This window comes from Ctenopharyngodon idella, chromosome 8 (assembly GCF_019924925.1).
Source record: "Ctenopharyngodon idella isolate HZGC_01 chromosome 8, HZGC01, whole genome shotgun sequence".
NCBI lineage: Eukaryota > Metazoa > Chordata > Actinopteri > Cypriniformes > Xenocyprididae > Ctenopharyngodon > Ctenopharyngodon idella.
The window spans coordinates 4,174,548-4,194,416 of record NC_067227.1 but is presented as its reverse complement, the minus strand read 5'-3'; the positions used below and the strand labels follow the sequence as shown (position 1 = coordinate 4,194,416).

Genomic DNA, 19,869 nt, shown 5'->3' with positions numbered 1-19,869 from the left:
AAATAATTTTTCATTACACAACAGTGCACACAAGAGTGCTGATATTTAATTTTAATATTTAAAGTCGTCATGAAATCAAAATTGACCCTATTTAATTAGTTAGTGCATATTACTAGTTTTGCATTGAACAATTAATCCGTGCAAGTTTATACACAGAAAAAAATTGTTTGTCGTGGTAATCTTTAATCAAAATCTGAAAAGTTACTTCCGGTCTGGAATGGCGTAAACCACTCCCCTGCATTGGTCTGCTATGAGTGAGAGATGGACAGGAGGAGCGCTAAGGTAAAACCCTGCCCTCTATTCAATATTCCGTTTCACAACCTATTTTTTTTTGTTTTTTTTTTTTACAGTCTATGGTCAGAACACTGGAGAAATGTCGTTTGCAACTTCCGGTTCACGGGGACTTTAAATGTGTATCCAACTCCTCCCACAGTCCACCAAGCCACGCCCAAGACACCAGGCCACGCCCACCCAAAGTAACTTTAATCGCTTTTTCGCTTCATTATCGCCACCTAGTGAGAATAAATACGGATCGTATAGATCACAGACGGCAGAACTCATCTGGTTCCCTCCAGCTTTTTAAAGTATTTTAATTATGAAACTATAAAATGAGTTTGCGTGTTCCAGACAAACTGTCTGCATTAGTGGTGAGGCATTTTCAGTGACTCTTTTTTTTCAGGTTACATACGTTGACTGTCCATATGAGTGAGTCATTGAACCAATTGACTCAACCGATTCGTTCAGAACACTGATTCATTCAGGAACTCCACTAACCACAATACTCTGTGTTTCTCGCAGAGCAACTTCGTTCTGCATTGCCTTTGTTTGCAACACACAAAGAAGGTGGCAATATTTTGTCTACAATGTAAGTTACTTAACTTATTTGCTATTTGTAGTAGAAAATATCAGCATTGCACTCATGCAGCCTACAGCGAATCACAGCTGTGCTGCTATTCAGAACAACAATTGAATTGCAAAATTTTAATACAGAACAAATTCATCAACAAATTCTAAATAAAAGAGGAGGGAAACGAACAGAAATAAATGTTTATTTAGGGAGTTTAGATTCATACAGGAATGCTTGCTAAGTATGCCTATGTTTACGCATCTACACCAAAGAACTTATATTGACTATATTGGCTTCTATACTCTTTGTCTACACCCATGTAACTTTTGACCTATCATCTGGAATGTCTTGAAACTTCAGTGCAAGTTGACGTGTGGCTTGAGTTTCACTCAACTTTGATTCATGATGTTTCACACTTGAATTATGTTGTTGTGATGATGTTGGGTAAGCTCTAGATTTATGAAACTGGTTTGCTGACTTGAAACTAGACATCCTGACATCATGTGAATCAGCGCTTGTGTTGCAGTGTTTTTGAGGAGATGATTCTGTAGAATTTTTTGCTTGAGTGACAGATTTGTTTGCATTAAGATGAGATGTTATTCTAGGCTTTGATTTGAAGATGAAACTCTGACTGGGCTCATAGATTTGTTGACTTATGGGAAACCTTTCTGTTTCTAAATTGGAAAGCGTGGCGCTGTTAGACCTAGAAAAGCAGAAGAAAACAATACATTATTATCACAGAGAAAACATTCATAAATCTTATCAGATTTATTTAGCTATCAGGGAACATTCTCAGAACTTTAGCTAACGTTCTGGCAAGGTTTTCTCAAAGTTATGAACAAACGTTCTTCCAGTAACGTTAATAGAATGTTCATTAAAAGTTACCAGTTCTTTAATAATGTTCTTAAAAGGTTAGCACAAAAACGTTATTTATGCATTGTTCATGGAGCATTTTTTTCTGAAATGTTTTAGCTGAAAACCCGTATTATGCTTTTTTCAAATATGACTTTTCATGCATGCAGTGTTTAATATAGCTGTTTGCGAATGTAAAAGTTCTGCAAAGTTTTAAAGATCAAAGTTCACAACAAATAATGTTATTGTCTCCAAAATGAAAGAATCGATTCTGAACTGCTGAAACGAGTTGTCAGCAATTCCAGTCTCACTTCCTGTTACATACCTATGTAATAATGTAACAAATTTGTCTAAGTCTATGGTCTTCATTGGCTGTCCACGAACAACATCTTCTTGACCCGCCCTCAAACACTGTAGTTGTAGCCGAGGCCTAAAAAAGTTTGGTTCATGTTGTCGACATGTCGAGATGTAAGCGGTAGACCAATCACAACAGACTGAGTCATCTGACCAATCAGAGCAGGCCCGCGGAAGGGAGGGGTGTAGAGAGACTTAATCTTCGAACAAACTGTTTTTAGACTCTTTGAGAAACGAGGTAATGTGCAATGTATATTATGAGAAAATTAAGTGTTTTTTAAACCTACTGTAGACCTCCAAAACAAAATAAGCATAATAGGGGCACTTTAAATATTAATACTTGTTTCAGAATGTTTATAGAACATTTAAAAGTAACATTCCCATAAAATTTGAAGAATGATAAAGTGGAATGTTTCCTTAATGTTCGCATAACCAAGAAAAACAATAAGACATTTTGAAAAACTGGACATTTTAAACATTCAGAGAACATTCAGTAATGATGTTTTCATAATTTAAAGGGATAGTTCACCCCAAAATGAAAATGATCCCATTTACTCACCCTCAAGCCATCCTAGGTGTATATCTTCTTTTAGACGAATACAATCAGAGATATATTTAAAGATATCCTAGGTCTAATGGTACTGAATAGTAATTTTGAAGCCTAAAAAATGCATCCATCCATCATAAAAATAATCCATATGGCTCCAGGGGGTTAATAAAGGCCTTCTGAACCGAAGCGATTGGTTTTTGTAAGAAAAATATCCATATTTAAAACTTTAAAAATTAAAATAACTAGCTTTCGGCAGATGGCCGTACGCATCGATTTGTGGCGGAAGAGTAACTTCTGATCCAACGCATGACGCAATGACGAACGCGGAAGCCAGACTCAGAGGACAGAGCAAAACAAAATAAGTCTAAAATGAGAATTTAAAAAAGAAATGTCAGATGATTTCGATAGAAGAGGAGCTTGAGTTTCTTGCACAGCCCTATTTGTTTGAACCACGAGAGGTGTCTAAGCTTACGATACTCCTACATCGCATCAGGGGTTACTCTTTTGCCGCAAGTCGACTTGCGTAGTATGCGTAAGGTCGTCTGGAGGAAGCTAGTTATTTTAATTTATAAAATTTTAAATATGGATTTATTTATTTTTTTACAAAAACGCATTGCTTCGCTTCAGAAGGCCTTTATTAACCCCCTGGAGCCGTATAGATTATTTTTTATGATGGATAGATGCATTTTTTGGGATTCAAAATCTCACCCCCCCTATTCAGTACCATTATAAAGCTTGGAAGAGCCAGGATATTTTTAAATATAACTCTGATTGTGTTTGTCTGGAAGAAGATAGTCATATAAACATAGGATGGCTTGAGGGGGAATAAATCATGGGATAATTTTCATTTTTGGGTGAACCAACCCTTTAATGGGAAAGTTAGCAAAATATTCTGGTTAGATATTGGTTGACACTAGTACATCTTACCTTGCGTGTCCGAGATCTTGTTGAATCTGCTTCCGACGTGCTTCATTGATTGGGTACAGATAGAAAAACACCAAACCCACCAGCAAAGAGGTGATTGGTATGGGGGCCAAAAGCAGTTTCAGTGCCAAGATGACTCCATCCGCATGACTACATGCACCTGCTTTATATCCTGTGAAGCTTAAACAGAAAAACACATTGCTCAGTGTAAACATTTCAATATGAACATTTCGGACTTCCATAAAAAGGGCTGAACTACTGTAAACATAAGCATGATTTTGTTTTGCTCAAACATTCTTGCCTGACAGTATTTAAAAACTTGCAGGACATAGAGCGTGAACAATTGTACTTGAATGTAGGGCCAGAGTCCACAATATTTTTAAAAACTGACAGTCTGCCACATAAAATCAGGCATTACATTAGCTCGGAGAGAGCGAGTGCTGACTCACTGCAGTGTCATAGTGGAGATGCCAGCAGACAGACCTCCTCCAAGCTTGTTGCAAAACCTCGAGCAGGAATAAAACAGGGGCTCCAGGCCCTTGCAGGAGGGATTCTGAACAGCAAACTCATCCACTACATCTGGCAGCATTGACCTGAGCAAAACAAAAGTATTTTATGCATTTAAACTAGATTTTTAGTGAGTGATGCTTCCCTGTGCAAAACTCACAACCGCCAATAGGCTATGTGGTTGTTGTGGTTGTGTCCTGAGTGGTTCTTAGAACATTGCTGTGTGGTTTCTATCGGGTGTTGCTTACTGGCCCAAATTCAAACCTTCCAGTCGATATTCTGATCTCTACTTCTGTGTATATCGATGAGATTTCGTCACCCATTTTATCTCTTGGCAGGCAAAATCGGGTCTGTTTGCTTATAAGGGTAATAGCACACAAGTTTAATGTTTGGATCATGACAAATAACAGCATCCAAGATAAAGAAAAAGTGACATCTTTTAACAAATCTAGCTTAAAACAAAAATGTGCCAAGCTCTAAGAAATTTGGGTAGCACTTTATTTTACAGTTTCCATACATACTATGTACTTAATATAGTAATAATATGTTAATAACTAGGTAGGTACTAACCCTGAACCTACCCCTAAACCTAACCTTAACCCATGTAGTTACCTTATATTACACAGTACTGTAAAATAAAATAAAAATAAAATTTTCTGTTGGTTTCACATGACTGTTGGTTGACCACATGACTTTTTTTTTTTTTTTTTGGCAGATAATTGTTTTTTCAAATATTATCAAACAGTGAAGCAGTTTTGTTAAAATGTATGACTCTTAAATGTCATGTTGTGTAACCATCAATTAAAAAGTAATAATATACTTTCCTTAAATCCAAATACATGTACACTGTGTGCAGAATTATTAGGCAAGTTGATTTTCTGATCATATTTTTTTTTTCCAGGCACATTTTACCAATTCCAAACCACATTAATCTTAATAACTACTATTAATTTTATATTTAATCATTTATAAGTGATATATAATTGTTCATGAAGGCTGGAAATGAAAAACGCCTTATATTCAGCTGTGTATAATTATTAGGCAGGTTTTCATTTACAGGCAAAATGAGCCAAAAAAGAGATTTTACTCAGACTGAAAAGTCAAAAATTATTAAATGCTCATGAGAAGAATGCAATACTAATGCAATACTAGAAATTGCAGTTAAGGCATGACCAATGGATCGCAAAATGCTCATTGGGTCAGCAGGGTCAGACAAAAACAGGTGGAGAAGAAAAGACACATGTTAACTGCAAAAGAATTAAGAATTAAGGTGAAGAATTAAGTGTGAAACCATCAGGAACCCTTTAGTCTCCAGCAACACCATTTTCCAGAACTGCAACCTACCTGGAATCTCCAGAAGTGCAAGGTGTCAGGATCTCAGAGACTTAGGTTAGGTAAAGAATCCTAAAAAATGACCCCCACTTAATAAGAATCAGCTGAAGTGTTGTAAAATACATGAATACTGTTTTTTGTATAGGCTTTATAGACAGACAGATTGAAGGACCAGCACCACATCCTCTTGTACCACTGTTTGACGAATTTATCTTCCAGAAACTAGCAGTAAATTTTGGCACTTTTATTCCATATCTGCAAGACGGACTTTTCAGGATGGGAGATGGACTAAAAATGAACTCCCACACCTTACTGCCAGATTCTGAAATATAAAAAACAGTATTCATTACATCTCTTTTTTGGCTCGTTTTGCCTGTAAAAGACAACCTGCCTAATAATTATGCACACCTGAATATAAGGCGTTTTTCATTTCCAGCCTTCATGAACAATTATATATAACTTATAAATGATTAAATACAAAATTAATAGTAGTTATTAAGATTGATGTGGTTTGGAATTGGTAAAATGTGCCTGGGAAAAACATATGATCAGAAAATCAACTTGCCTAATAATTCTGCACACGGTGTAAGTGAATTTAATAAATAAATATATTTGTTAATTTTTTCACAAATCATGAATTATTAATTCACTAATATTAAGTTTTTGGTGAGCTGCACTGCATGAACTACCTGAACTAACCATGTCATTAAAATTGGTTGGAACACATGACTTTGTTGGTAGATTTTTATTTGGTGGACAAAGTTTTAAAAAAAATTATAAGCATTGAAGCAGTTTTGTAAGTTTTTAAATAATAATAATAAAACATTATAATAATAAGTATACAGTAATAAAATATTTCACTTTTAATTATCTCATCATTTTAATTAGTCTTTTTTGAGGCTTCATTATTGAGGCCTTGCACCTTGACAATTCGGACTTTTCCCCAAAAAATATTGCATTAAAACATTCTCATCATAAAGGTGTAGGGTAAACGTTAGGGCTGGGTAAAAAATATCGATTTCTCGATTTTAATCGATTCTCATTTTTACGAACCGATCTCGATTCTTAAATCCCAAGAATCGATTAGTCTAGTCTGTTTTCAGTTGATGAATGAACAGAACATGTAGCGCGTCTCCCATCCAATAAATCACAAAAATCTTTGTGCTTTGTTACTTTTTATATGAAGCAAAGTCTCAGATTTCAAATGACGTCCATCTTATTATGAGATTAAAAAAAATAAGTACCGTTTTGGCGCTGTTTAATGTGACGGATCGCTTTAGCGCCTCAGTTAAAGAGAAGCGGCAGTACGGAGCGCATGTGAACATCCTCTCCTCCGCTTTAATACCAGTTACAGCGCGAAATAAACATGAATAAACATCTGAAGGTATGTTAAAATACACAGTACAACTTACCGAAATCCATATCATGTCTCGTGTAATATCTCAATCAGTGTTTCAACCTCGGAAAGACGTCGATAAAACAGCTTGTGAACAATGTCACGTAACGTCACATTTACCTCAGAAAAACAGATTCAGTGACCATAAACTCATTAGTCAGCTAGAAAAATGAACTCTATTGAAATATGATTATGCAATTCTAAAATTTATTTATTATAAAAAAAAAAACTATTGAGTGTAATTTAAGTGTTTGTATATTTATCTGAGTGGAGCTCACAGACACCAGGATGGATTAACTCAATGGTTTTAGTTCTCAGATTTGGCTCCCTTGTTCTGGAAACCAAAGTGTTTCTGTTTAGATGCCGTATATACAGCGTATCTTTAGGCATATTTGTACCTAGTAAGTTAATTTTAACCTTCAATATTATAGTAGTACCAACTGACTCCCCATTAGTTGAGAGATATACTGATATACTACATCCAAAATAATCGATATCGAATCGCAAGCATGCGAATAGAAATCTAATCGAATTTGTAAACCACATTGTAAAACCACAGACCATCAATAAACTGTAAATTTATAATATTATGGATTTAAAAGTACAAGCCAGTAATGCCTGTAAAGTAATATATTAGTGTAGCAAACAATCTTATACAGCTAGTAAGCTAACTATGTTCTGTAGCATCTGCGCTATGTTGCTAAAACTATCTTTTGGATTTAACTGTAATTATTTTTCACATGCAGGTTCCAGGTTATAATATGCAAAAATCTAAACATTAATCTCTTAATTTTGCAGTAAGTAGTTATAACTACCCCCCCCCCCCAAAAAAGCTTAACCACCTTAAAAATGGACATTTAAGAGGCTCCTCTTTTGTTGCAAGTTTTCAGACAGCTTTCAAAATGGCCGCCAGACAGTGTGAACACATGGATACCCATATCTCAGTGTGCAATGGTCTGATTTTCTTGAAATTACAGGAGATATGTAGTAGTAAACACATCAGTTGGTTAAGACATCAAGTAGGATAATACATTATTTTTTCTTTTTATAATCTGAGCTCTGAGCCTATTCAAGAAATTGTTTGTATGAATTTCATTTTAATATATTTTGTATAAATGAATAAATTTGGGCAAAAATTAGCATCATTTTATTGACCCATCTCCTTATAGTTAATACTCCTTAACTCTGAGCAATAGTAACAGCAAAAACCACTAATTATATGACCTCTCCATTGGGTTCAATGAATGATTAAAAAAGTAATTTAACATTTGACAACATAGCAAACCCAAGTGCACATTTTCCCTTTAAAATATTGTTATTAGCGCAAGTTATGGCAATGTCCAGCATACAATTAAAGTAAGATTTGCTGATAGATTGGCATGTGCTAAACTCTCCATGGGGGAGAATGCTGGCCTGATTAGCAGGTCTTATTGTTACTCACCATGGCAACAAGAACAGTGCAGCTAAACTAGCTCCAACCAAAACACACATGACCGTGTACACCGGAAAGTTCTCTGACATGGCAACTAAGACCACCAGAGCTGGTATGAGGAGCTACGGAGAAACACAGGCAAAGACATATAGATCGCTATAAAAATCTTAAGTTGTTTTACAGTGGAAACAAAATGGATAGCTGAAGTATGCACATTTTGTTACAGCTACTAGTCCAGAACTGCAACCACTTGGGTACATCACCAGAATCATTGTGTATGGTCTCCTCACCATCAGCATCAGAGGGAACTTACAGGTAGACCTATAAAAAGTGCCATTTTCTTGCCCAGCTTCACCAGTGTCATCTGCCACATTGGCACTGATATGGTTGCGGCCACCTGTGCGCACAATAGGACATCCAAGGAGTTAAAAATCTCATGAACCATGTAAGGTCATGCTAAAATTATCCTTCCGTTAGTACAATTCCTTTCATTTTGCATTTGTATGTTCAGACTTACCAGTATAGCTAACATGAGATACTGGAATTGAGCTCCTAAACCAGCAACATGAGTGCAAAACAGTGTGAAATTCCCCAAAGACATCTGGAAAATTTCAGTAAGCATTAATAGAGTACTCTCATATGAGAATGGAATTATTTTATGTATTAGTACCTAGCTTAAAATTAAATATTAAGATTTATACAATACAGAAGGTAGGTTTTTATTATTTATATCACATACAATTTCAGTCAGATTGTCTTGACATGCATGTCAATGTGCTGTTTTTGTTGTAGTTCTGATTTTCCATGTACTTTATAGGTTAACTAGAGATCCTACCTGAAAAGCTAAAGTGGAGAAGAGAAAGCCGAGGACCAGACGCTGGTATGACACATGGCCAATGAGCTTCTTCAAAGCGTTCAGGTATGTAGTGTGCATGTGATCACTGTGAGGCCCTACAGGAGCCAGAGCGAGATGCAACAATACATCTTTACAAAAGCTATGAAATTTGACACCGAACTGGTATAGAGTATAGAGCTAGTTTGGTGGGATTTTATTCGTAAACACTGAATTTACTACAGTTTAAACACATGTAGCCTGCCATAAAGTTGTTATTAAATGTTGCTCAAAAAACCCTCATACTCAATAATATGATCAGGGAATCTGGCAAAACAAAACAAAACAAAACAAAGCAATCTTTGAAATTTAGGTGTGGTCACACTACACTTTTCATTCCATCGACTTCTATACGCATACGAATGTGGGAGACAAAAACACAAGCTCAAGCCAATAAGTTTCACATTTCGCTGCATTCCAAAGTTCAAGTTTGGTGAACTCTGACCTGCAAATCTGTATCACAGACTAACAGAAGATTGATAAGTCACAGTGTGACCTTTTAGCTGAACTAAAGGCACAGTATGTAAGTTTCGCCACTAGAGGCACCGTTAATGAGAGTGGAACCATGGTAGTTGTCGTCTTCACCTCCACAGCTGATGGAAAGCAATCCGACGGGACTCAAGGCAGAAATAATGTTCATGGATGAGCTAATGTTTTATTAACGTTACTGTGGTATGAAGCAGGGTGAGGCCGAGAGCCACGGGACATTTTACGTAGCTTTTTTCATTATGCTTATATGCCATAGTCGGCCACTGCTGGACCTTTAGTTTTGTTGCTTTTGTTTATTTTACAATTAAAGTTACGTTAAACGTTCACCTCCTTCCCTGAACTTGAACTTTCTTACAGTTATGTTTGATCACTTAAATTCACATTATTTTATTCCACTCATAAAACAGCAGCAAGTACTGAATTACTACTTATACAGGTCACTTTATTTGACAAATTAAAATTGTGAGGTAACGCAACGCATTTGAGTGTGTTTAAAGTTATGTTAACGTTACTCTGAGCGTTCACAGTAAATCAAGAAAACAAGATTCAAACAATAAGACTAAACGTGTTGAACTATATAACAATGATTATTTTTCTGTCAATAAAGGTATCCAAACTGTTGCTCTCCTGTCTAAAAAACATAACATATCAAAAGGTCTTTGTTGTTTCCATGGTTTCTACGGAAGCAGGACCAGAAATCGAGGGTAACGTGGATATGACATCATTGACACGGTCCATTACACTGGTTAAAATAGCTGATTTCTCTGGATTTAAACATTGTTGGAAATATTTTGGATAATGTAAGTACACAAGTCAACAACAACATACACAACATTGTTTTAATGGGTTTTGGATATTTTAATCCAAAAATCTTACATATTGTGCCTTTAAAAGAACGCAAACTTAGTAGATTGCATATTTTTACATTATTTATGTAATATACTGTATGTTGGATAATGTTTTAAAAAATCATGCTGAAGAATGTGACGTCATTTTGCGACCATTGCAGTGTCCGTAGAAATTTCACGTGCTTAAAGTCTAGTGTGACCACGCCTTTACTCTTTGAAAAAGTAAAGTAGTTTGTACACAAATGTACGGCACACCTTTTTGTTCTTTGACCCCAAGGAACAGCACCATACAACAAACAAAGAAGAGTGCACTCACGACTAGTGCTGATATCATGAAGGCACTTCTCTGTTGGGAAACACAGACATATATGTAAGTGTAAATGCAAACAGACCCAGGGTGCAAATTACAGGGGCATTAATAAGACCTCCCCACCTAAAGTGTGAGGGATCACACTAAACTGTACACATATAAGGAACTTTTCAACTGTGTTTCCAAACAACGTTTTAGCTAGATTACAACAGTTGAAAGTTGGATTACATGTTAGTCAGAGTGTGTATTTTCACATGGTCCTATAGACTAACTGTCCCCCGAGGCTGCAAATTACCCATAGAAATTCCATTAAAAAGTAATTGTGTAATTGCCACACATTATCAGACCCAAAAAGTATACCTCATAGGTAAATACTTTTTTATGACTTTGTTCAAATCCCTAAGTATGAGCAGTATTACAAGCTAAGCTTTCCTTAGCAAACACCACTAATTATAAATGGTAAAACACCTGAGTAATGTCTGAACATTTGCCCTACACAGTATTTTATAGTGTGGCATTGGTGTGTAGGAGTTATTGTTACGGTTTCATGAAGCGCTGTGCTGTGTGGGAGATCCGGTGCTTGGTCCACGTTCAGACAGGCTTGATCTCTGTCTTTGTTATACACCCACAGCACCTGACCCTGAATCATGGCCGCCATCAGCATAGCTAACGCCTCCACACTCATCCCTGATAGAGAGACAGAAAGAGGGTGAGACAGATGTTCACGCAACCATACAGCCACCGATAATACCAACTATTGCTCAGGGAAACGCTATCACACACATCCTGCTTACAATTAGGGCCGTCTTGGCAGTGTAATAATAGGTTAAAATGGCCCTGTTCCAAAACTTAGTGAGCTGCCTACTGCCGAAATGGGCAGCTGCCTTATAAGGCAGCATTCTAACCAAAATGGAACAATGTAAGTGGCTGATTATGATCTATGTAGGTCGCAACTTTGTGCCACACACAAATGTGGAGCAAGTGATTGAGTGCTGTTTGCAATTGTAGCATGTATGGCATCAGTTCTCTACAGTGTTACTGTTACTGCATTTGAAAGAAGTATCTTGTGCTCACCAAGGCTGCATTTATTAGATTTAAAATACAATAAAAACAGTAATATTGTGAAATATTTTTTACAATTTAAAACAACTGTTTTCCAGTTGAATATGTATTTAAAAATGTGGTTTATTCCTGTGATCAAAGCTGAATTTTCAGCATCATTACTCCAGTCTTCAGTGTCACATGATCCTTCAGAAATCATTCTAATATGATGATCTGCTGATCAAGAAACATTTCTGATTATCATCAATGATGAAAACAGTATATTTTTGTGGAAACCCTGATTTTTTTGATCAATAGAAAGTTAAAAAGAATATCATTTATTTGAAATGTAAATATTTTAAAACATAAATGTCTTTACTGTTACTTTTGAGCAATTTAATGCATCCTTTATGCATAAAATAAAAAACTTTTTCCTTTTGTAGTATTTATATAAAATTATATAGTATTTATTGATATTTTGAATTAGCTTTTATTTTTAAAATTTTCAGTTTTCATTTTAATTAAGTTTTCATTTTAATTTCATTTTAATTATTTATTTTAGGTTAGTTTTAGTAATTTTAACACTTTATTTCATTTAGTTGGCAACATCTAATTTGACTTTGTCTTTCATCTAAAATGTATATTTTATTTTATTCAGCTTTATTTCAATTAAACAAAAACAAAATTGCAACAAAGTTTAACATTAGCATGTTGCTAAGCTAGTAGCACAGTATCCTAAGACACGTAATAATGCATAGCACAAAAAACATTTGATCAAATAGTAAAAAAGGAAAACACACCCTCATGTTGTGTCAACCTGTATGAGTGTCTTTGACTTCCATGGAACACAAAATATGAATTTGTGAAGAATGCCCTCTTTTCCATAACATTTCTTAAGAATTTCTCCTTTTGTGTTCCATGGAAAAACAAGTTTGAAGTTTGAAACAACATGAGTGTCAGTAATTGAAAACAGAATTGGAATTTTTGAATGCTGACATACAGTATGAGTGTTTAAATGTTCTCACTGTAAGCTGTGGCAGAGTCTCTGTCTTGTTGATCTCCTCCCAGAAACATGTTGAGGGACGTATATGGAACACTGTAGCACTGCAGGAAGCATAATGTTCACTTTGAAGACGTCAGGAAATAGCACAGCACATGAAAGACATGCGGGGGTAGCTGAGTGATGTAACAGCCACTTGACCTCAATCATGAACACAAGAGTGATGCTAATGGAAGTCGGCTAATTTGCCTACATAAAAAGCTTTTTCTGAGCCAGTAATCATCACATGGGGAAAGGACAGGGCATATGTTAGTGATTGATAGAATAAGGAAGGAAGTCATACACTCATGAAGGTCTCAAAAAGACAGCTGATGGTTAGGTACCAGGGCACTCTGAACGCTGAGCTTACTGCATTGTGAGGTATGAACCACAGGAAGATGTAAGCGAGAATGGCCAACGGCATTGACAGCACTGCCCTGAGACAGGAAGAAGCAGATGAGTCATATCAAGCAGGGTAAAGCATCCTCATAAACCACTTTTCTCATTTCTTGCATGTGCTGGAAACTTATAACATGCACTTTACAACCATTCCATTCTCAACACTTTATTAGAAGAGTCTATGAACAACATCTGTACTGTATACTGTCCATTATCATAGACAATAACTATGACTCATACTTCAGTGTGAAAACAAACAGGAAATACACGTACAGTAGTGCACTTACACTGCTTTACACAGGAAAGCAGGCGAGAGGCTTTAAAAGCATAAGTCAAGTCAAGTCACCTTTATTTATATAGCGCTTTTTACAATGTAGATTGTGTCAAAGCAGCTTTACATTGATAACTGGTACATTATTTGGCTGCACAGCAGCTCTTAAAAGAATAGTGTCAATGCAGGCAGATCAAAGCACTGTTGAATATCAAATGTCAAGTCAAATGTCAAGTGTCCCCAACTAAGCAAGCCAAAGGCGACAGCAGCAATGAACCCAAACTCCATCAGGTGACATCAGGTGGCAGACAAGTGGCAAATAGGTGTTTAAATGGAGAAAAAAAACCTTGGGAGAAACCAGGCTTAGTCGGGGGGCCAGTTCTCCTCTGGCCAACAGTGCTTTGTTACGATTCAGGTAGCTATCATAAGTCCGACAGGATCAATAAATGTCAAGCTATTTTTGTTAATGCATTTACATGAATGGTTCAGTAATTTATTTGTTTAGTAAAGTTCTAAAATGGACTCTTTTCACATATGGAACACAGAAGTAAACTATAGCAGGGTAAACCTCCGTAAGGTGACATGGGGTGTTTTTTTTCACTCGAACTTTTGGTATGCACCCCGGGCTCAATTGACGTCAGAGTTTGGTCGTTTAGATGAAGCGTACCCGAATCCGCATAAAAAGTGTGGTCCATGTACAGTTCATGTGAACTCCGGAACATTTCTTGAACGCAGTCGTATTAAATTGCAAAAGTGATACCCACCAAATGCGGGTGGATTTCAGCAGTGGCGTGTAACGCAGTCACTCCTACTAGCCACTTTGGTGGGTTGAATTTTATATATAATATATACATTTTTCAGTTGTTAGCTTTTAAAAAGGCATCTGAAATATTAAACTAAGTGCACTATATTGTTGTCAAAAATAGATTTTTCGATACTGAAAAATCTGAAACGCTTTCAATACTTATTTTCTGCAGAATAGATACACAATAGCTGCTGCTCTTTCTCACTCTCTCATTTCTGACAGAGTTGACAGACAAACCCGACTCCCCTCACTCACTCGTTTCATTTGCTTTGGATGAATATTGTTGGTGTTACAGGACTTGAATTTCGGCATGGGATTGTGCGTATTGCGCGTATTGCACATCATTTTAACCATTCACACAGATTTTTTGCTTATACCCAAAGTGTGTTCACATAAAGCTGCCTCCCTGTACTAAATTGCATTCTTTTTCACTGATTATTGTGCTTAAACAGTCAAATTACACATAAAATAATGTCAAAATGCGAGTATTCACGTAAACACAGTCAGTTATGTTTTAAACAGTCAAATTACACACAAAATAATGTCAAAATGCGAGTATTCACGTAAACACAGTCAGTTATGTTTTAAGTGAATGTAAATAGTTGAGAAACAAAGCGGGTAACACATTCACTATTAACTATGACTTTTGCCTCAAACTCTTAATTTACTGCTTATTAATAGTAAGGTAGTTGTTAGCGTTTAAGTTTAGGTATGGGTTAGGATTTAGGGATGTAGAATATGGTCATGCAGAATAAGGCATTAATATGTGCTTTATAAGTACTAATAAACAGCCAATATGCAAGCTAATAAGCAACTAGTTAAAAGTGAGAATTGGTCCCCATACTAAAGTGTTACCAGAAAGCGCATGTGTAACGGTATAATGGGTCCGTGTGTCAAGTCTTAAAATGACAGCAACCTAATATACCTGGTGCCAAATTATGAGATAATTTTTAAATATAGCTATATGGCAGTTTTCCCCCATGCTATCAATGTCAAAATTGTGGCCAGTGAAAATGCTGAGTGGCTAGTAACTTTGGAAAACCTCTAGCCACAGTGGCTGGTGAGAAAGAAAACTACTCCAAAGCATTCAAGATTTACAACAGTTTAAGTTGGAAATTTGATTTTCAGGTCTATGCTCAAAAAGTGGTTAACAGGTAATAAATGGAACATTACTATTCCATAAATATAATTTAGTGCCATAAATAGCCCCCCATCAAGTCCATTATCATAGACAATAATTATGACTCATACTTCAGTGTAAAAACAAACAGGAAATGCACGTACAGTAGTGCACTTACACTGGAAGCCTATCAGGAAAGCAGGCGAGAGGGTTTAAAAGCATAAATGTCAAGCTATTTTTGTTAATGCTTTTACATGAGTGATTCAGTAATTTATTTGTTTAGTAAAGTTCTAAATGGACTCTTTTCACATATGGAACATGATGTGAACACTGTTTTCCGTACTCAATAAAACTGTCTCTGCATCCGAAATCGTGTACTGTCTGAGTAGGTACTACATTTGAATTTTTTAAATGGAACATTACTATTCCATAAATATAATTTAGTACCATAAATCTCCTAGTACCACTCATGTCACAAACTCGGCCTCTTATTGTATCACCCACCATGGGAGAAGCTTGCCGATCTGGGTCCACCTACTCCTGCTCACTAGATAGCCGACGAGTGGGTCAGTCACGGCATCCCAGGCATGACTGATGAACAGAATCAAAGATACAGAAAATGCCTCCATCTGAACACACAGCAAAACAGAGAAAAATAAGGGTAAATACGGGAATGCATATTTTCCATGTCAGAGATAAGATTGCTGAGATTAAATGATTCTATTCAAGAAACTCAGTAAGTGTTTTTCCTCCATTTTTGGCATTCAAAAGTAGTGCAGTTTTCTGATTAAATTTTTTTTTTTTTTTTTTTTTGAAAGCAAAATAAATGGATTATATTATAACAAATACACTGCTCAAAAAAATTAAAGGAACACTTTTTAATCAGAGAATAGCATCAAGTCAGTTAAACTCCTGGGATATTGATCTGGTCAGTTAAGTATCAGAGGGGGTTGTTAATCAGTTTCAGCTGCTTTGGTGTTAATGAAATTAACAACAGGTGCACTAGATGGGCAACAATGAGACGACCCCCAAAACAGGAATGGTTTTACAGGTGGAGGCCACTGGCATTTTTTTCCCTACTCATCTTTTCTGACTGTTTTTCACTAGTTTTGCATTTGGCTAGGGTCAGTGTCACTACTGGTAGCATGAGGAGATACCTGGGCCCTACAGAGGTTGCACAGGCAGTCCAACTCCTCCGGGATGGCACATCAATACGTGCCATTGCCAGAAGGTTTGCTGTGTCTCCCAGCACAGTCTCAATAGTATGGAGGAGATTCCAGGATACAGGCAGTTACTCTAGGAGAGCTGGACAGGGTCGTAGAAGGTCCTTATCCCATCAGCAGGACCGGTATCTGCTCCTTTGTGCAAGGAGGAACAGGATGAGCACTGCCAGAGCCCTACAAAATGACCTCCACCAGGCCACTGGTGTGAATGTCTCTGACCAAACAATCAGAAACAGACTTCATGAGGTTGGCTTGAGGGCCTGACGTCCTCTAGTGGGCCCTGTGCTCACTGCCCGGCACCGTGGAGCTCGATTTGCCATTGGTCACCAGAATTGGCAGGTCCGCCAGTGGTGCCCTGTGCTTTTCAGATGAGAGCAGGTTCACCCTGAGCACGTGACAGACTTGAAAGGGTCTGGAGAAGCCGTGGAGAACGTCATGCTGCTGATGGTCTGGGGAGGCATATCCATGGAGGGACGCACAGACCTCTACAGGCTAGACAATGGCACCCTGACTGCCATTAGGGATCGGGATGAAATCCTTGGACCCATTGTCAGACCATACGCTGGTGCAGTGGGTCCTGGGTTCCTCCTGGTGCACGACAATGCCCGGCCTCATGTGGCGAGAGTATGCAGGCAGTTCCTGGAGGATGAAGGAATTGATACCACGCTCCCCAATTGGCCCCCACGCTCACCTGACCTAAATCCAATAGAACACCTCTGGGACATTATGTTTCGGTCCATCCGACTCCGCCAGACTCCACCTCAGACTGTCCAGGAGCTCAGTGATGACCTGGTCCAGATCTGGGAGGAAATACCCCAGGACACCATCTGTCGTCTCATTAGGAGCATGTCCCGACGTTACAAACTACTACTAAGTACCATTTTGAGTTGCTGCAATGAAATTTCAAAATGGACTAGCCTGCTGCATCATTTTTTCACTTTGATTTTCGGGGTGTCTTTGAATCCAGTCCTCTGTAGGTTGATAATTTTCATTTCCATCAAACAATGTGGCATCCTTTCGTTCCTAACACATTACCCAGACCATACCAGTATAGATATCCAGCATGATATTTTTCCCCATTGAGATCTGATGTGTTTTCAAAGTGTTCCTTTAATTTTTTTGAGCAGTGTATTTTGTCAGTGCCCTATTCCTTTTTGGAGGATCGTAGAAGTGTGAAAAGGTTTGTTTTTTGTAATCTTTTTAATCAAAATGTACTGACTTGCCACTGAAATGACCTCTCTTTTTGGCTGATGTGACTTTGGCTGCACTGGCTTTTTTAAATAATTTGAATGAATAACCAATTAGATTTTTAGGTACTGTTTTAGCCATTGTGCCACTTACACAATCCAATCAACATAACAGAAGGATATAGTGCTATTAGGTAAATAGAACATGCAGGTCATATTCTGCAATAAATATTAATTTGACAATATAAATCATTATTAATCTTTGGACTATAATTCAGCCAAAGGTGAGAAAATGCTGACATCATTCTTACCTGCACTACATCCAACAGAAAGATCTGTAGAGAAAAACCCATAGCAATGTTGGTCATCTGATATGGTACACCTCCTACTGCATAACACAGCTTTCTGGAAAGGGCAAGCCTCACCTTATTCTGAAGACACAGAAAGAGCAATAAAGAGAGAGACATTGGCCTCTTAAAAAAAAAAAAAAAAAAGCATACAAACATTTAAAGGAGGTATTCTCTGTATATATGTGTTACAAAATACTTTGTTAAAAAGAACTCACAGAGGTTTCTTGACTCTCTTCTGTTTTTCTGTTACCATGTTCATCAGTGATACAGGTGAAAGCACTCTGTTCTTTATCCGGCCGTGTTGTAGCACTCGGCATACTGCGGTCAGCGTTGTGTTGATTGTACGCTCTTTCAGTCTGATTAGTCTTTGGTGGTCTGTTGTTTTTAGTCTTTAATCAGTTATGATTACATACTCATTCTGCTGGTTTCACTAGTGCCTATTGATTCCTAAAAGGAGTGAAACCAGTGAAACTAGTCCATCTGAATCCTGAAGTGGAAGTGCAGCAACTTCACCGATCCTCCCACAGGAACAGCACACTGTAACAAGAGACGCTGTCGGTCACACAAGGACTACTTTTACAAAGTAAACACAATTTGTTGAACATCGAAGTGTATAAAATAGATTTTTCAGTCAACTTTTCATGATCAAATTTCATTTTTAGGGACATCATGTCATCTACCTGCAGAGAGTAAAAGAAAAAGGTTAGTGTTAGATTTTATGGTTTAAATTTTATTAAATTAAGTCAGATAAATAGTAAAAAAAAAAAAAAAAAAACTTGAGTATATCAATAAGGATCACATCCCATTCCAAGGATCACATCCCATTCCAAGGATCACATCCCATTTCAAGTTTTTTTTAATAGGTTTAGTTTTAGTTTTAGTTAACTAGTCATCCACTAAATTATAATTTTATGTCACTTGTACACTGCAATCACACAGGGTGTTGGCGATGATGCTCGACGGAGGGCGTGTCTAAAGCTTGGTGCTGACGCGACCATCATAGTGACAACAGCCAATCACATTACTTTCAGCTTGGACTGCAACACAACACAAAAAAGCCAGCTTTTGACAGCTAGTTTGTAATACGAAATGGATGACAATTTGGTTGCATTGCGATTGCTTATGTAGTCAGGTGACCGGGTGATTACCCATCGCAATGATAAGCTTTTCCTCCATTTTGATGTTCCTCTATTTTCTGGTGTTGCATGAACACAATTGGCTAGCCTCTGCGCTAGGGTATTTGCATAAAGTGGATCTGATTGGCTGACACCTGCGTCGGCACTTGGAAAGTTGAAAAAGTTTCATCTTCTGCCACTATCAACACCAGTGATGCAATGCAACGGAACCCACAATTCAGTTCAGCAATGCAATATGTCACCCATTCAAAGTAAATGAGAAGCATTTAATGCCAACACCCCGTGTGAATGCAGCGTTACGGATTATGAGTACAAAAGAGTGCACTATATATGGAATGAGAATTTGAACAACACTGCAAAATGGCACCCGTTACTGTACACATCACATAGAGAGCGATTTAGGTTTGACACAGCTACTGTGAATTAGTTTTATTCAGTGTTGGAGAAGTTAATTTGAAACTGTAGTTTGTCAAGCTATGAAGTAATTCAACTACAGTCAGGTCCACAGGTTGTGAATCTGGGCTTGCAAACCAAAGCTTCCCAGTTCGATTCGTAAGAAAGAGTG

General features: G+C 37.2%; 1 protein-coding gene across 3 annotated transcripts; it reads right to left on the bottom strand.

Annotated features, from left to right (window-relative positions):
• Positions 1-1,033: 1,033 nt before the first annotated feature.
• Positions 1,034-18,939, bottom strand: mfsd2al2 (major facilitator superfamily domain containing 2a-like 2). Of its 3 annotated transcripts, XM_051903993.1 has the most exons (14): positions 18,384-18,939; positions 18,130-18,249; positions 15,913-16,037; positions 13,118-13,250; positions 12,800-12,878; positions 11,275-11,420; positions 10,679-10,769; positions 9,030-9,145; positions 8,712-8,795; positions 8,508-8,591; positions 8,204-8,316; positions 3,977-4,120; positions 3,531-3,707; positions 1,034-1,550 (listed from the first exon to the last, which is right to left on the bottom strand). In XM_051903993.1, exons 1-14 carry the CDS (start codon positions 18,483-18,485, stop codon positions 1,157-1,159), a joined length of 1,908 nt encoding a protein of 635 aa, XP_051759953.1. In that variant the 5' UTR covers positions 18,486-18,939; the 3' UTR covers positions 1,034-1,156. The 3 variants fall into 3 exon arrangements, with proteins under 3 accessions (XP_051759953.1, XP_051759954.1, XP_051759955.1); XM_051903994.1 differs by lacking the exon at positions 13,118-13,250 and having other exon boundaries at positions 12,775-12,878; positions 18,384-18,937; XM_051903995.1 differs by lacking the exons at positions 13,118-13,250; positions 15,913-16,037 and having other exon boundaries at positions 18,384-18,934.
• Between the last annotated feature and the right edge of the window lie 930 nt (positions 18,940-19,869).